A 14,168-nucleotide genomic window follows, 5' to 3' on the forward strand; every position below is an offset into this window, starting at 1 on the left:
ATATTTGGAAGTGGGCGGCTGTCTCGTTGTGATAATGTTTTCATAGCATGAGCAAGAAGAGACTTCTCTTTCTAAATGGACTGAACAAGGTTATTATGGAAGTGGTAAACAGACTGAACATCTTAAGGGTTGTCTTTTCACATTGTCAGTGGGAGAAGGGAGGAAGGTGGGGGGAGGAGGAGAGTTCTGAAGGTGGTATAATTTTTTTTTCTTCTTTTAGGTCTGTTAATAAACTTCTTTATATTCTTTCAAGTTTGGTGCCTGTTTTGCATTTCTCCTAATTCTTATCTCACAGCAGATAAACAGTAATGAGTATTTTGGACCAAACCACTACACTAAATTGGTGTTTCTGCCCGGTTACAAACCGAACCCGCGACATTCCACAAATCTGAACTTATTGTGTATAACAATTTTATTCTCAAGTGAAAACAAAATCTTATAGATGTTACAAACTGACCAGAGATTTAGAATTATAAACTCATCATCACAGGTCATTCTCCAGCAATAAGCTGAAGTACTAAAGAGAACTACTCCCACCAACATAACACAGGCCCAATTCCTTCTCATTCCCAAAGAAGCTAGTAGGATGTCCTGGTTTTTGGTTTCCTTCCATTCTTCCAGTTTGCTACTATTTGGAGAGGTATCAGCAAATGTACTTGGCTTCTTAAAAAGATGGATCTTCTGTAGACAGCCACATTGGACAGCAATCTCTACATTTAGTGGCTTCTCACAGCTGAGCTGCAATATCCTCATGGCTCTGCTTGGAGTGGACTAATTAACTGAGAACAGTGCAGCTGTATTACACCAAAAAACCCACAAATTTGCCAGAGAGGAACACTAAGTTAAAATAAAGGAATCCAAGGCCGAGGAGTAGCAAATTAAGCTGCATGGTCCTGTAAAAAGACTGCATCCACATTGTGTCTCTTGCAAATTAAGCTGCAGGCATTAGTGTATAATAAGCACTAGCCAAAAATGAATAGGGAATGCTATGAAAATACATCTTTCATGTGGTCAAGATACTTGTCATGGTATGAGCTGTAAACCTTACTATTAAAGGAATTTCTATGCCTTGTAAGCCTTCTAAACACTTATCAGGTGCATGAGATTATAGTTGTTTCCCCTTTGGATCTTTGACTATACTAATGAGGGACGACATAAAAACACATTTTAAAAAAATAAAAACAAAACCACAAATCTGCCAGAAATATAATTTCACATGTTATTATGAAAAACCAAATACAGAATAGTCCCTTGGAATCCTGGTCAAGTAATGACAACTGGGTAAGGAACTCAAAATATGTGAAGCAGAAAGGTTTGAAGAAGGTTCATATAACCACAGTAGATCAGGATCAGATTCAAGTAGGTGGCAGGGCTAATGGAAGGGCAAAAAAATGCAGAGTCTTCAGGAAACATCAACCTAGCTGCTTCTATTAAAATGGTGCAACTTAAGGATATCTTTAAGACAGTTAAGAGGAAATGGGATGGGGTCTGTTACACTTCTTAAAGAAAATGTAGGGCATTTGGGACTTCATCTCACCATCCTCTAGAAAACCCTTCACAAATATACTAAAATGAAAAGAAAACGTTGAGTCTGGATAAAGTGGAAAAATCATGCAAAACTGAAAGTAAAACCAGTACACATACTGCCAGCAGTTATAGAACATGTACAGTACAGTGCACTGGAGACAGCTCCTTCCCTCAAGAGCACCTCCCGAGGAGTCAGCCCAAGTGTGACCTTAATTCTGAGCAATGGCAAAGACATTTCTGTGCAAACAACTGACAGGCCTTTACATTAATCCAAACTTGTTTGAACTGCAGTGGCAATAGGATTCCGCCGACAAGCTGAGTCAAAGGAAACAAGCACAAAAAATAAAGGGATTCCACTGAACAGCAAACATCACCAGCATTGTCTGTGCACAGTACTGAGAGGGCTAAAGACCAGCAAACATCAGTGCACAGGATTCTGTAGTAATGCTGAAAGACCTCTGCCTTACGTACTTCCTCAATAATCTTGTACACAGCGAATGCAACCAGCGATGCAGGCAAACAGAGAAGCAATTCTTTTCTGCAGACTTGGGAATTTTATACTGTCCTCTTATTTGCATCATGCAGTGCCATGTTTCATGCTTTTTAGAAATGAACAGGATACTATGAAGTCAAACACAACCTGTAAGCAGTTCATATTTATAAATAACTTTCTTTGCTTCAGTCTTGCTCCATGTAAGCTTACATAGAGAGGACCTCGACCAAAGTCTGGAGACTACAATTACAATTCTAGGGGCACCTAAGGGAATTAGAATTTAAGTGAGCTTTAAATACAATTTTAATTCTATACAATAAGAAAACCACACAATCTTTTGAACCCCTTGACAACCTGCTCCCAGGCCACCAAAATCGGAATGAAACTGTAATATAAAAAAACCCAACAATCAGAATATGACCATGTTTATACACGACTGCGACTGGTATTAGGCAAAAATTAAAAAGGAGGGTTGCAAATTCTATGTATTTCTCACAATAGCAGTATGATTTCACTGGCAGAGGTCCTTAACCCAGTACTGAAATATTTATTTGTGGCTTTACAAGATGATATAGCAACTCAAATTAAAAGCACAATATCATGTGTTACTAGACTCTCTCTCCTTCCCATTTCCCAAATTAAGCAAATTATTTTTATCTGGTTCCTCAGTCACATCAGAAATTACATTGTGAAGAAACTAATGACCTGGAAAAACCAAGTTCAATTCACTGTTATGAAAAGGTTCCAAACGGTAGGTAGTACTCGACCGGAATGAAGAAAAATCTCCCTCCCCCTAACTAGAATTTGTCATGAAAATTTTCCACTTATTTTCTATAATGTTCCTACCTCAGAAGAGCCTTATTTTATAATTGCGTACCAAAGAAACATAAAACCCATTATGAAGGAAACATTTACATTGTGAATATCTCTCTGTAAAAAAGGTATCATCAGTTCTCCTTTCTGAAAATTGGTAAAGGTGAAAAATCTCCCTGTTTTCCTTAAGGTTTTCTTAAAATTCAGTGATAGAAGGGGTAAACAAAAGACTTATCTGAAGGTAAGCATTTAAAAATATGTAAAAACTTTGAAATAAAACATCATCCTTCATGAACAAATCCATAATACTCAGCAGTTCACATGGGCAGGATGTTGGAAGAGACAGCTTGTAAATCCCACACATTTGACCATGGGCTGAGCTGAAAATCAAGGACAGAACTCAGGTCAGTGGCACATCGATGTCACAGAAGACCAGTTAACTGAACCACTCAGAATAAATTTCTTAGCTTCCAAGCAGCATGTAGAATATGAAGCTTCCAGAGACTACATTTACCTGGCAAGTCAGTTTTTCCAGAGAATGCGACAGTGATAATGTAAAACAGCAAAGAACAAAAGAGCGCTGTTCATATTGGGTTTTATGTATGCAACATGCATATGCACACGTTCACACCAATGTTTCTTAGAGAGGAAAATTTTAATTAAACAGCAATTGTTTAAGGCAGTATGAAAGCTTGTTGTTTTATGGATGTCAGAGAAGATGGTTTGGTATGAGGCAAAAGTTACAAGACTAGATTGTTGCAGGGCTACAAGGTAAACAGAACAAACACAACGTATGCTTGCTTCCTCGCAAGCTTTCTGGCTAGTACCTTAATGAGTTCACAGCCTTCAAAAGATTCAGTTTTCTCCCAAGTATCTGAGACAAAATTTTTATTTCCTATTATTTCACTTTTCTGTGAGCCACTACCAAAATCTGGGCGTCTCTTTTCCATGTACCCATGGATCCTTTGCCACTGTACACCGAGAATAAAGTCTCAAATATTTATTTTGTTAATATAAAACAAAATCAGTTTTAATGTACCAATGTCTCAGGATTCCAAGATATAACTAATTGGTAGTCTTAAAGGAAACAAATCTCTAGAAACACGCATCTAGCAAGCAGGGTATTGCTAGATTTCTTCCTCTGAGAAATACTGAATTTTCAGCACTAGAGGATCATATAACCCTGGGGAATAAGATCATAGCATCTGCATTAGTACATTTCTGAATTATTAACAGTAATGCTATAATTCTGTATCATTTCATGATCGTTTTCTCAAAGACGATGACCTAATTATTCATTAGGTACTCAGAATATGTAAGGAGGCATGTGTACCTTGCCAATATTTTGTCAGATACAGTCTGCTGAAGAATTGCCACACTAAATAGGTACATCTTCTACAACATCAGTGTTTTCAGTTCTCTCATTACCACACCAGAAGATCTGCTCTTGCCTTTGGGCTCATCTCAGATATTCTGTTATTTATCTTCTTTTGTTGTATTTTCAACTGAGTTACCTGATTATGGCAAAATTTTCATGTTAATTTATTTATGAATATTATTTCTGAATCACACTCTCAGAAATGAACTAAAAATGATGGGCTCTGAAGCTCTATGTAAATAGCTTAAAAATTAAAACATTTTCAAAATCTCTAAATATCAATTAAGTTAATGTAGTATTTGTGGAGAAACAATTAAACTAGTTTTTCCCAAAAATAAAATGCATTGACTTAATTATTGAGGAAGAAATGTTCGTGGGTTTAGATCTTTTTTCAAGTCGAAAAGGAAAGTAGTAGTAGTTTTATATGTACAATTGAAAATAAAGTAAAAAAAAAAAAAGTTATAATTTAGCCTACATTTGTACCTCTGAAATACCATATTTGCCTGAACTAGTGGAAAATTTACCAGCATCACTTGAACAGGAAACTACTGTCATAAAGCTGCTTCCTTAGCAGCTTCAAGACATAGAAACACCAGTTGATTCTAGATACCTTTTGTTGCAAAAATTACCTTTTTTTAAAGGTGACCTTGTCACCTTTAGCACTTCCTGGACAGTCTTTCTAATTTTCCATTATCCTTCAATCAGTCTTTAAATCTCATTTGGTATCTATGCTCATTTTTACTGATATGTCTATTTAACACTATGATCAATCTATCTTTTTTCCCCAGAGTTTTTCAACTTTGATTTTGTTATTCTTTTTCAAGACACAAAATAATTTTTCAGTTGAGGAACACCTTACTGGAGGGGATCTACAGGATCAGTCCTGTAAGTAATGTCAGCAAGTACTACTTTGTAATTCCTTCACACAACAATCCAGTTCCATCTCACCACCATTTCAATTGGAAGCCTGCTGCTGAACTGCACATTGCCAGAGACTTCCTTCTAGTTTTCAGTCTAAAATGTATTCATGGTCAAGTGCATCCATTCATTATGTTAACAATGTCCTTGGTCTATTCATAAACATAATTAAGTATACTTTTGCTTTGCTAAGGTCAACTAGCCATGCTGTTTTAACCTTTACTCACATGGCATTTTCTCAGTCTCTGAATAGCAAACATTTTCAGCACTGCTAGTGATCCAAACTGGATTCCACTAGAACCAATAAAATACTATTAATATATTCTTTTTATTTGGAAACAATTTCTTGCTATCTTACATATTATATATATATACACAACCATGAAATCTATGAATTTGTTTGTAAAATTATTTTGTAAATTACCTCTTTTCTTAATAGAGAGCTGACTAGCAACAGACTTCAAAACACTAAGAATTAATAACAATCTTATGACATGCATAAAAATTCATCCTTGTATATTTTCTTGAAACCTACTATTTTTGGGTAAGCTGTTAGATTTTTTTTTAAAGTAGTCCAGATCGACAGGTTCTATAAACGGGATAACCTGCAGTATTTTACTCAAAAGTAATTACATTCAATGCCAGAATGCTAAGTGGCCATCCATAATACCCTAAAGCACGAATTATTTTCAGAAGAGAAAGGGTAAGAAAATAGTGTTAGAGGGTAAATGTAAGCAATTTAGCCACTGAAGTAATTCTGCTGTTACCTACTGTCCACAAAGCTAAGCAGCACTGTGCCCTATACAACTGTTGAACTACACAAGTGTCTAAAATTCAATGAAACTCTGGCTACTTTTTCCTTAGTTTGCGGATTTTGTGTTGTTGGTTTTTTTCAATCAAAGGCAATGTCCAGAAATTACCAGTACTAAAGAATCTGTTCATGGCATTGTTTACAAAAGTTCCTAAGAGACTTTATTGTTGAATGTAACCTTTATTTTATTAATGATGAGAAATAATCAATGGAATGCTAAAAAAACCCCAAACTTGTAAAGAAATCTAGTCTGAAATCTGATTCTGTTGTTTGAAGCAAGTTCAGTGGTCACGGTAACACCAGATGAAAGTTGACTCTTGCCCATAGTGAAATAGGCATGGCTCTTCTAAAAAGGTCACAAACTTTTCAAATATAGGCACCATGTTTCAAATTTTGCACATACAAAATATGTTCATGTCACTCAAATTACACAATGTGGCAGTGTTATAAGTCTGAACATTATTGTCAATTAATGGCGGAGAAAAGAGCCCGAAGCTCACGTAAGACTAATGACTGGGACAACTCCTGGAAAGAGACAAGAAGTATAAAACAACAGTTTTCCTGTTGTACGTGGGTTTGTGTGTGCATGTGTGAGAGTGCATGTAACAAAAATGTTTAAGAGTAAGTTCAGGTAATAGCCCATCCACTTGTTCTCAACTTCTGATCCAGTTTCATTGCAAAGGCTTTGATTTTAACTGCATGATAAAATGCAAATTCAAATCCCATAGAAATCAATAGTTAGTGTGTTGTTGACTGGTTTGAACCAATCAAAATTGAGTCTTTTTTATAATAATTGCTGAATGTCTTCTTTTTAATCTACTTGTCAGCCTCTGGGTATGTAGGATACTTGACTGTCTCAATTTTCTCCTTAACTTTATAGGATGGGTACAGGCCTGTTCTTCCTAATTTCCTATTGATGCCTTTTGAATAACCATCCCAGTGGTTTCCAGCTACTCCAATTATATCTCCAGGTTCCATAGGAATTTCATCAGCAGTTCGTGGATGATGAGCATAAATAGCAATCTGGTTGTGAGCATTCTGTCCCCCAAAGTAGTAGATATCATCCAAAGAATGGAAATACGCTGAAGCATCTGGATGCAACGTCTGCATAATTTCATAGGCAACTCGACAAACCTTAGAAATAAAAACAGAAGTCATTAATATTGTGTGTGACTGAAATATACCATAGAAATCAACAACCAATGTAAAGTAATATTTCCCAAGAAGATCAGGTTCTGGAATGTCCGGGTTAAAAAAAAAAACAACTAACCAACCGACCAACCAACCAACAGCCCCCAAAAAATCAAAAACCAAACCAAAACACCCACCAAAAAAACCACAGAATCCCTGCATCTTTACTAACAAAAAACATGACATTTTGGAGAATCTTAATTAGGCCTCTGGTGATTAGATTTGATAAACAAATAAATAAATAGGTAAATAATTAGTACAGTCTACTCTTCGGTATAAAATGAAAACATCTACATGAACACTAGCTATTCAGCTTTTTAAAATGAATGATCTGTAGCCAATCAGATATAAAAGCAAATTAGTTTTCTTTTTCTAATACTACTACTACTAAAAATTGTATTTTACTTCCCTTTGAATTTACATTTTCAAAATTTATCGTGCAATAACGAGGCCTTGCATTTACTTTTCTAAGGGAAGTTCAAATTTTCACAACCAAACAGTTCCAGAAGTCCAAGGCTTTAAAATGCTGTTTATATTAGAATAGTGATAGTATTGTGACTGTTGGCAACTTAGAAGACAAGTAAACGACAAGAGAATTCCATCAAGGCAATAACTACATTGGTGGGAAGAAAGATGCACTTTTACTTGCCATTGTGTCCCATTTTATGAAGGGAATTTTCACCAGACTGAACACACAGTCCCACGTCAGAATTATGTTGTATTTCTCAGAGTTGCCAGAAGCACAAAAGGCTTATGAAAAAAAGCTCTTTTCAGCAACTGGCTAGAAAGCTCTTCTCTGTCAGGTGTCCGCCTTGGCTACTGTGAGTTTTCTGACTTCTGACTTCCATTACTGTATCTTTCTCCGATTTTGCATAAGTTTGATAAAAGTTGATTAACAATACAGCAGATTTCTTCAATATGAAGGAGCATTTAAGCTTTTTAATAACTTTCAGTCTATGTTAATATAGCAAAGCTTGATTTTACTTTTATTTTCTCCCTTTGAAGATACAGTGAATAGAACTTTGATCAGTCATACTAGATGTATTTGTACTTTCCTAGCTCCTTTGAGAGAGGCATTGGCTTTAAAAATGTAATAGATTTCCTTTTATCCCTCTGCATCTGAACTTTTTTCAGAAGTACCTTTCAGATGATCAGGCTGAAGTTAATTATTTCAAAGTACCTGTTACACTGGTACTATATTACACTGTAATATAGAAACAAATTTGACTACCCATTTATTTGCAGAAGACTATTTATTTTATAGCTTCTGTGACTATTTTGGTTTTGTTCTCTGCATGTGTGTGTACCCCAGGAAGCAGATGCAGAGAATACACACTACAAAAATTTAAAATCTTTTCAGTAGAAATGCTTTTAGCATGTGTGACTTGCATATCTGACACAAAACATTCAACAGCTCCGCTCAGCAATTGTTTTCTTTGTAGCACCAAACCTGGGTAACTAAACTGTAAACTGTTGAGGACAGCAGGCAAAATATGCACATGCAGAAATATAGCTAAAGCCAGCCTCCCATTTTTTATTGCCAGATCCCTTGTTCTGCAGCCTGTATACTTACATGTACAATGAAAAATACAAAGACTAATAAATTCTGGAAAGAAACGAAGTTATGAAGAAAAATACATCAGTCAGAAGGAGCTACAATTTCATCTAAATCAAGACTGAAGAAACCAAAAAAAATCTTTGCTGTAATTTGTAATCTTAATTCTCCTACTGTGTTATGATTTGTGTAACTACCATGCAGCTTTTCTATAAAATTAATTAATTAATTAGTCTATTCAATTAATGTGACATTGCTGAAATACAGTGTCAAGGTAGGTTGTTTCCCCTGACTCTCCGTTATGATGGGACTAATTCCTTAAAAACAGTATTTTAATGAAATATCTCTTCTTCAGCTTACACCACTGTTCTTCTGGTTTCAGCACCATAAAACCCAATTACTACAGGGGAATTCCTGATTCTATTCACATGTAGCACCATTTTCTCTTAATATCTCTGTAATGAAGTTTAGACTCTTTTTGGCAAAATGGAAAAAAAAAGTCAGCATAGAATTGATTAATGAGAAAGCCCAAAAACCACATTGGAAATACGTAAGAATACATTTTTAACCTTATTTTCTGTTCATACCTATTGGACAGAAGATGGTCATTAATGGCCTTATTTTGCTTACCTTCAAGGCCAACGTGACTATCAAATGGTTTATTTAATTGATGGAAGGACAGGCATAGCAATGCAAATATTAGAGAATCAAATTTTAAATCCATAAAAAGAAAACTTTATGAATGGTGGGAAAACTTGCAACAGACCTTAGAAAAGCCCAATATATGAAGATTCTGTAGAGACCCACATTGTTGCATGCCCAGAAAAACTGGTATTAAATTATTTTTGAGGAGATAGAATTATTAAAGCACAAGAAATTGCCTAGAAAAAATTAAGTAAATTACTGGACCAAATTCATAGTCCAGATATTGACAGTAACAATCTAACACTGGATTTCCTATACTTCAGTAGAATTTTCTCCAACTCTGGAAAACCAAATACGTTATCCAATAAGCAAGTCTATTGTCAAATGCGTGGTGAAACAGAATGTGAGTTGAGCTCAAAGACACCATGTACCACAAAGGTACCCTCGAAGGGGGTTGTATCAGATGCCCTCCAGAGATCTTGATCAACCTGTATCATCTTAACTACGTTTATAACCAGGGGTTTACTTAAAGCAAACATTTATCACTTTTAACACAGCCATCTGAATACAACAATAGCAGAAAATGTTACAGATTTTTCATTATGTTTTGACCCAAGACCATATAATTGTCCCTTCAGACCATGAACTGTCTCTACACCAATGCACATGTTGCATTTAAGACATACAGCTGTAGGTTTCACCTCTTTCACTGTGATATGCATTCAGTGGATGTACTTCAGTTAAATCAAACTATTATTATTAAAGTGGATGGCTCCTCACAGCTCTTCTTAGTGAAGATTTTTACTTTGGATTTTACTCATGTCTTTGGTCTGAAAAAGCCTATATTAATAATCTTTAAATATGCTATAAAATGTTATTCTCTGAACAGGATGCGGTGAATGGTAAATAAAGTGGTAAATAAAATGGTAAAAAAATACGCACAAGCATGATTGAGGGATAAGAGACTTTTCTGTACTTTTTGTTGTTTTGCTGTCTTCTTGCTACAGCAATTTTATTAAGAATTATGCCTGTCAAAGACAATATATCACTGTATTGACCATATATTAATATTAATATTATGCTTGTTACCTATTTTTCATTGCAGTGCAGCAGACAATTTACATTTGAGGCTGTGGAAAGCATTTAGTTTTTATGTGAATTTTAACTTTTGATTTTTGTATCCACTTCCATCTAATAGTAAAATCATGTGTGATTGTGTCACCTAAGAGAATAACGACAACAGCAAGTAAAAACATTCAATCTGATTGAAATCTTGCCATATGTGAATTAGAGGGATCAACACATCAGTCACAAAATCCTGCTTGGTGACTTTTTGCTGTGGTTTTAATCTTAAAACAGATTTTTATAAACAGAAACAAGAAGAAAACGATGATTTAGAACTGTTACATATAATCTACATTGTATCTGCATTGCACTTTACCTGGGATGAAAATGTGCAGACCAGGAAGTCTGCCTGAGACAAGAAGTGAATATCCAGAATGACACCTCTTAGGGAGTTTTCGGTGTATCGGTTATGCAGTCCTGCTGACCAGGATATGGAGTTATCACTGATAAATTCATAATTTGGATACCTGTGAAAATACAATGCACAGTTAATAGCATTGTTCTGTTCATTTTTATTTTTTTAAGAAGCATTACCTCTGCTGCAAGATAAGGTTGTTAATTTGTTTAAGTGAGCCTCTGCTTTACAGGAAATTAATTACAATTTTGCTGAAGCTTCTAGAATGTTACTGCTGCCTCCAAGCATGCCCTCTCTTCATCTAGAAAAAAATTTAAATACAAAGATGCTGTAAGTCTGTCTGATACATAACAAAGTAGAAGAAGTGAAAGAAATATCAGGAAGTATATACCACATTCTGTAAATGATGCTGATTTTAGATGAAATATAGTCAGACCACTTAGTTTTCTCTACTGCTAAATAGGATACAGGATTCTGACTTTACTAGACTACATTTCTTACCATACTATTAGACACTGATTAGGACACTGTGCAAAAAAACCCAGTCACCTGTAAAAGGGACATATTAAATAAAGGCATGTAAACTAATGAAAAGAATTTAAAAAGTCTTTCCCAGTTCTTAAGACCATATGGAGAACAAATTTTCCAATTCACTGGTCAAAAGGAAATAAATGTAAAACTCCATGCCAATACACTTTTCCTGACTTACTACAAAAAAAAAAAAGTACTACTTTAAGTCAAAATATTTTATTTGAAATATAAAACCTTAGTTTATGTTATATTAAAATAAAAGATTTTATCATGTAGCAATAACTTAAAAATAAAAAAAAAATCCTTTAAAAAATACTGGAAAATAATGGTCTTTCTCAAAAAATTTACACTTCTGTATTGGGTAACTGAAATCTGAAAGAAACTGTGGCAAGGAGCATGAATAATTAAATTTTCAGTCAGCCTCCTACCAAAGACAATTATTACAGATGTAACAAAGGTAGTAACTACATTGCTGTTACACAACAATTATATTTCAATCATGAAGTGCAACTCGCATAACTAACCAGCCAACTACAAAATTTCAACTACACAACTTACTATAAAACAAAACTATATATATATAAAAGCTTTTTTTTCAAATTTATAACTTCATTGCAAATATAAATAATACATTTCACAAGAGAGCAAGGCAGCCAATATAACATTTGTAAGAACATGCCTAATTTATTCCATTTCAATGTTAAAAATATGAAGAAACTGTCTTCGAAAGTGAAATGGACAACTATAGCTGGCTTTTGGGACTACCAAATCAGCAAATTTATCTCAAAAGCAAATCAAAAAACTGTATGCAAAATGCCCACGTTTGATGTGGAATGTATGGGTGTACCTGATCATGAATGTCAGGGAAAGTTCCTACTATATTAAAAAACAAGAAAAAACAAAACAAAACCAACAAAAAAAAAGAAAGAGAGGGTGGAAATAATATTAGAGTAACTGATAATACCCCTTCTGAGAAATTACAGAAGCATATGAAGCTATAAATAGTTTTTTTCAGTAGGAACTCTTTCACAATTTTAACTTTCTGATCTTTTCATGTCTAGCATTTTTTTGTCAATATTTAACTAGCTCTCAAAACCCAACAGATGACACCACAATATTTGGGACACATTCTATTCCAATTTCCATTGTGTTAATCATATTCCTATTTTTTTTTTAAAGAAAAAAAAAGTACAGACCAAAAGGAAATACGTCATCCTCTACTCTAAGAACTAGCTGAGAAACAGAGATAAGCATCAGTCTTATCTCAGTAAACAACTCTGAGTGGAGCAACACAAAGAACATTTAATAGGAGATGGCATTTCTAGGGACAATAAACATGGTAAAGATATTTGCACACCCCTTTGCAAGTTCTTGGTATCAGGAATACCACTAAAATTAATCACTTCCTTCAGACTTCAAAAATCAGAATCCACATGCTGAGCAGATACAAAAGAACTTTTCTTGAAGAATCTGATTTCTTATTAGCAAAAGATCACTCTAATAACTTTAAGGAATGAAGCACAGGGGAAAAAGTGTCATATTGGATGTGGTAAAAAACAAAAGGTCAGAATTATTTACGCATCTTTTAATGCATATATTTAAAATGTTCTCCTTCTTTCCTTTATTCTGGAACCAGTCTCTGAGATGCTTTTAGATCTGGCCTTTCATTCCATTTTATAAAGTTGATCCAAATTCATCTAACCAACGGTTTCAGAGCCCACTCTTCAAAACAGTCATCAAAGCTTGTAATTTATCTACTCACATTTTTCAGCTTTCAAACAAGCACTTTTATGTTGTCTCCCACACACACAACGCTACATTCATGCTTGGGAGAAGAGGTCTCTTTTAAAATATGAGTGAAATAGCAGCCATACTTAGTGTGACCAAAGAACCTTCTGGTTCACTACCCTGTCTCCAACACATGCTGAAAGCAGAGCATAAAGAAAAATACAGAAAAAGGCCAGATGCACACTCCTCTCAAACTGTATGTGGCCCACTGACTTCAGGTGAGGTTTAATTTTCCTTCCCACTCCCTACAGTGCTGTAGATTCTATTTGAAGCTATTCTTGCCACAATGACTGCAAAGAAGAAAGAAAATCAAACTACCAAAGCTCTATAGTTAGCTCTTGCTTCCTTTCATTCCATTTTCCATCTGTATTTATACTATGAATAATGTAATACTTTAACTGTAAGTTTTTGGGGAATTTTTTTTCTTTTTAAGTAGAACGTGGACACAAACCCATTACTAGGATTCCTGAATGTGTAGAAAATGAATCATACATAGTAAGTTGTCATATTTTTATTGACAGAATCACTGAAACACAATGTTGTGTAGGATGCCTCCTAGCTTTACTCACAGTCTCTTTTCTGAAACAGGAAAGGCCCAGGAATCATTTAAGTTGGAGAAGACCTTTAAGACCATTGAGTCCAACTATAAACCCAGCACTGCCAAGTTCACCACTAAACCACGTCCTGGAAGTGCAACATGTACATGACTTTTAAATACCTCCAGGGACAGTGGTATTACACTTCCTTGGGCAGCCTGTTCCAAGATAAAACCAAATAATGGAAACTGGCACAACTCTGTTTCCTTTGTATTGGATTACATATATATAGTGTATCTCTTCCACATATCTAAAAATAATACCCAGTTCTTCTAAAGCTATCTGATAGATTCTTAAAACCTATGTACAGGTGCTCTAAAAAAAATTGGAAAAGATATGAGCTGTTCATCAGATTCTAGTACTTTGAAGCACTGCTGAATTCTATGTATCAGGCATACTATGTGGGGAGGGTTGGCCAAACTACAGATAGGATAAAGGGAGA

The 14,168-nt window shown here is 34.9% G+C and overlaps 1 protein-coding gene across 5 annotated transcripts in view; it reads right to left on the reverse strand.

Moving 5' to 3' along the window:
- Positions 1 to 394: 394 nt before the first annotated feature.
- The window catches only part of LOC121673096 (alpha-(1,6)-fucosyltransferase), an 84,206-nt gene continuing 70,432 nt past the window's right edge, over positions 395 to 14,168 (reverse strand). For all 5 annotated transcript variants that reach the window (XM_042046143.1, XM_042046144.1, XM_042046145.1 and 2 more), the window contains 2 exons: positions 10,773 to 10,923; positions 395 to 7,074 (listed from right to left, as the gene is read on the reverse strand). In XM_042046143.1, the coding sequence (XP_041902077.1) occupies positions 6,757 to 7,074; positions 10,773 to 10,923 (469 nt within the window). In that variant the 3' untranslated portion in view covers positions 395 to 6,756. The remainder of the gene's footprint in view (positions 7,075 to 10,772; positions 10,924 to 14,168) is intronic.

Source organism: Corvus kubaryi, unplaced genomic scaffold (assembly GCF_017639235.1).
Source record: "Corvus kubaryi isolate FWS band 111438036 unplaced genomic scaffold, C.kubaryi_AGA036_p1.0 65183, whole genome shotgun sequence".
Lineage (NCBI taxonomy): Eukaryota > Metazoa > Chordata > Aves > Passeriformes > Corvidae > Corvus > Corvus kubaryi.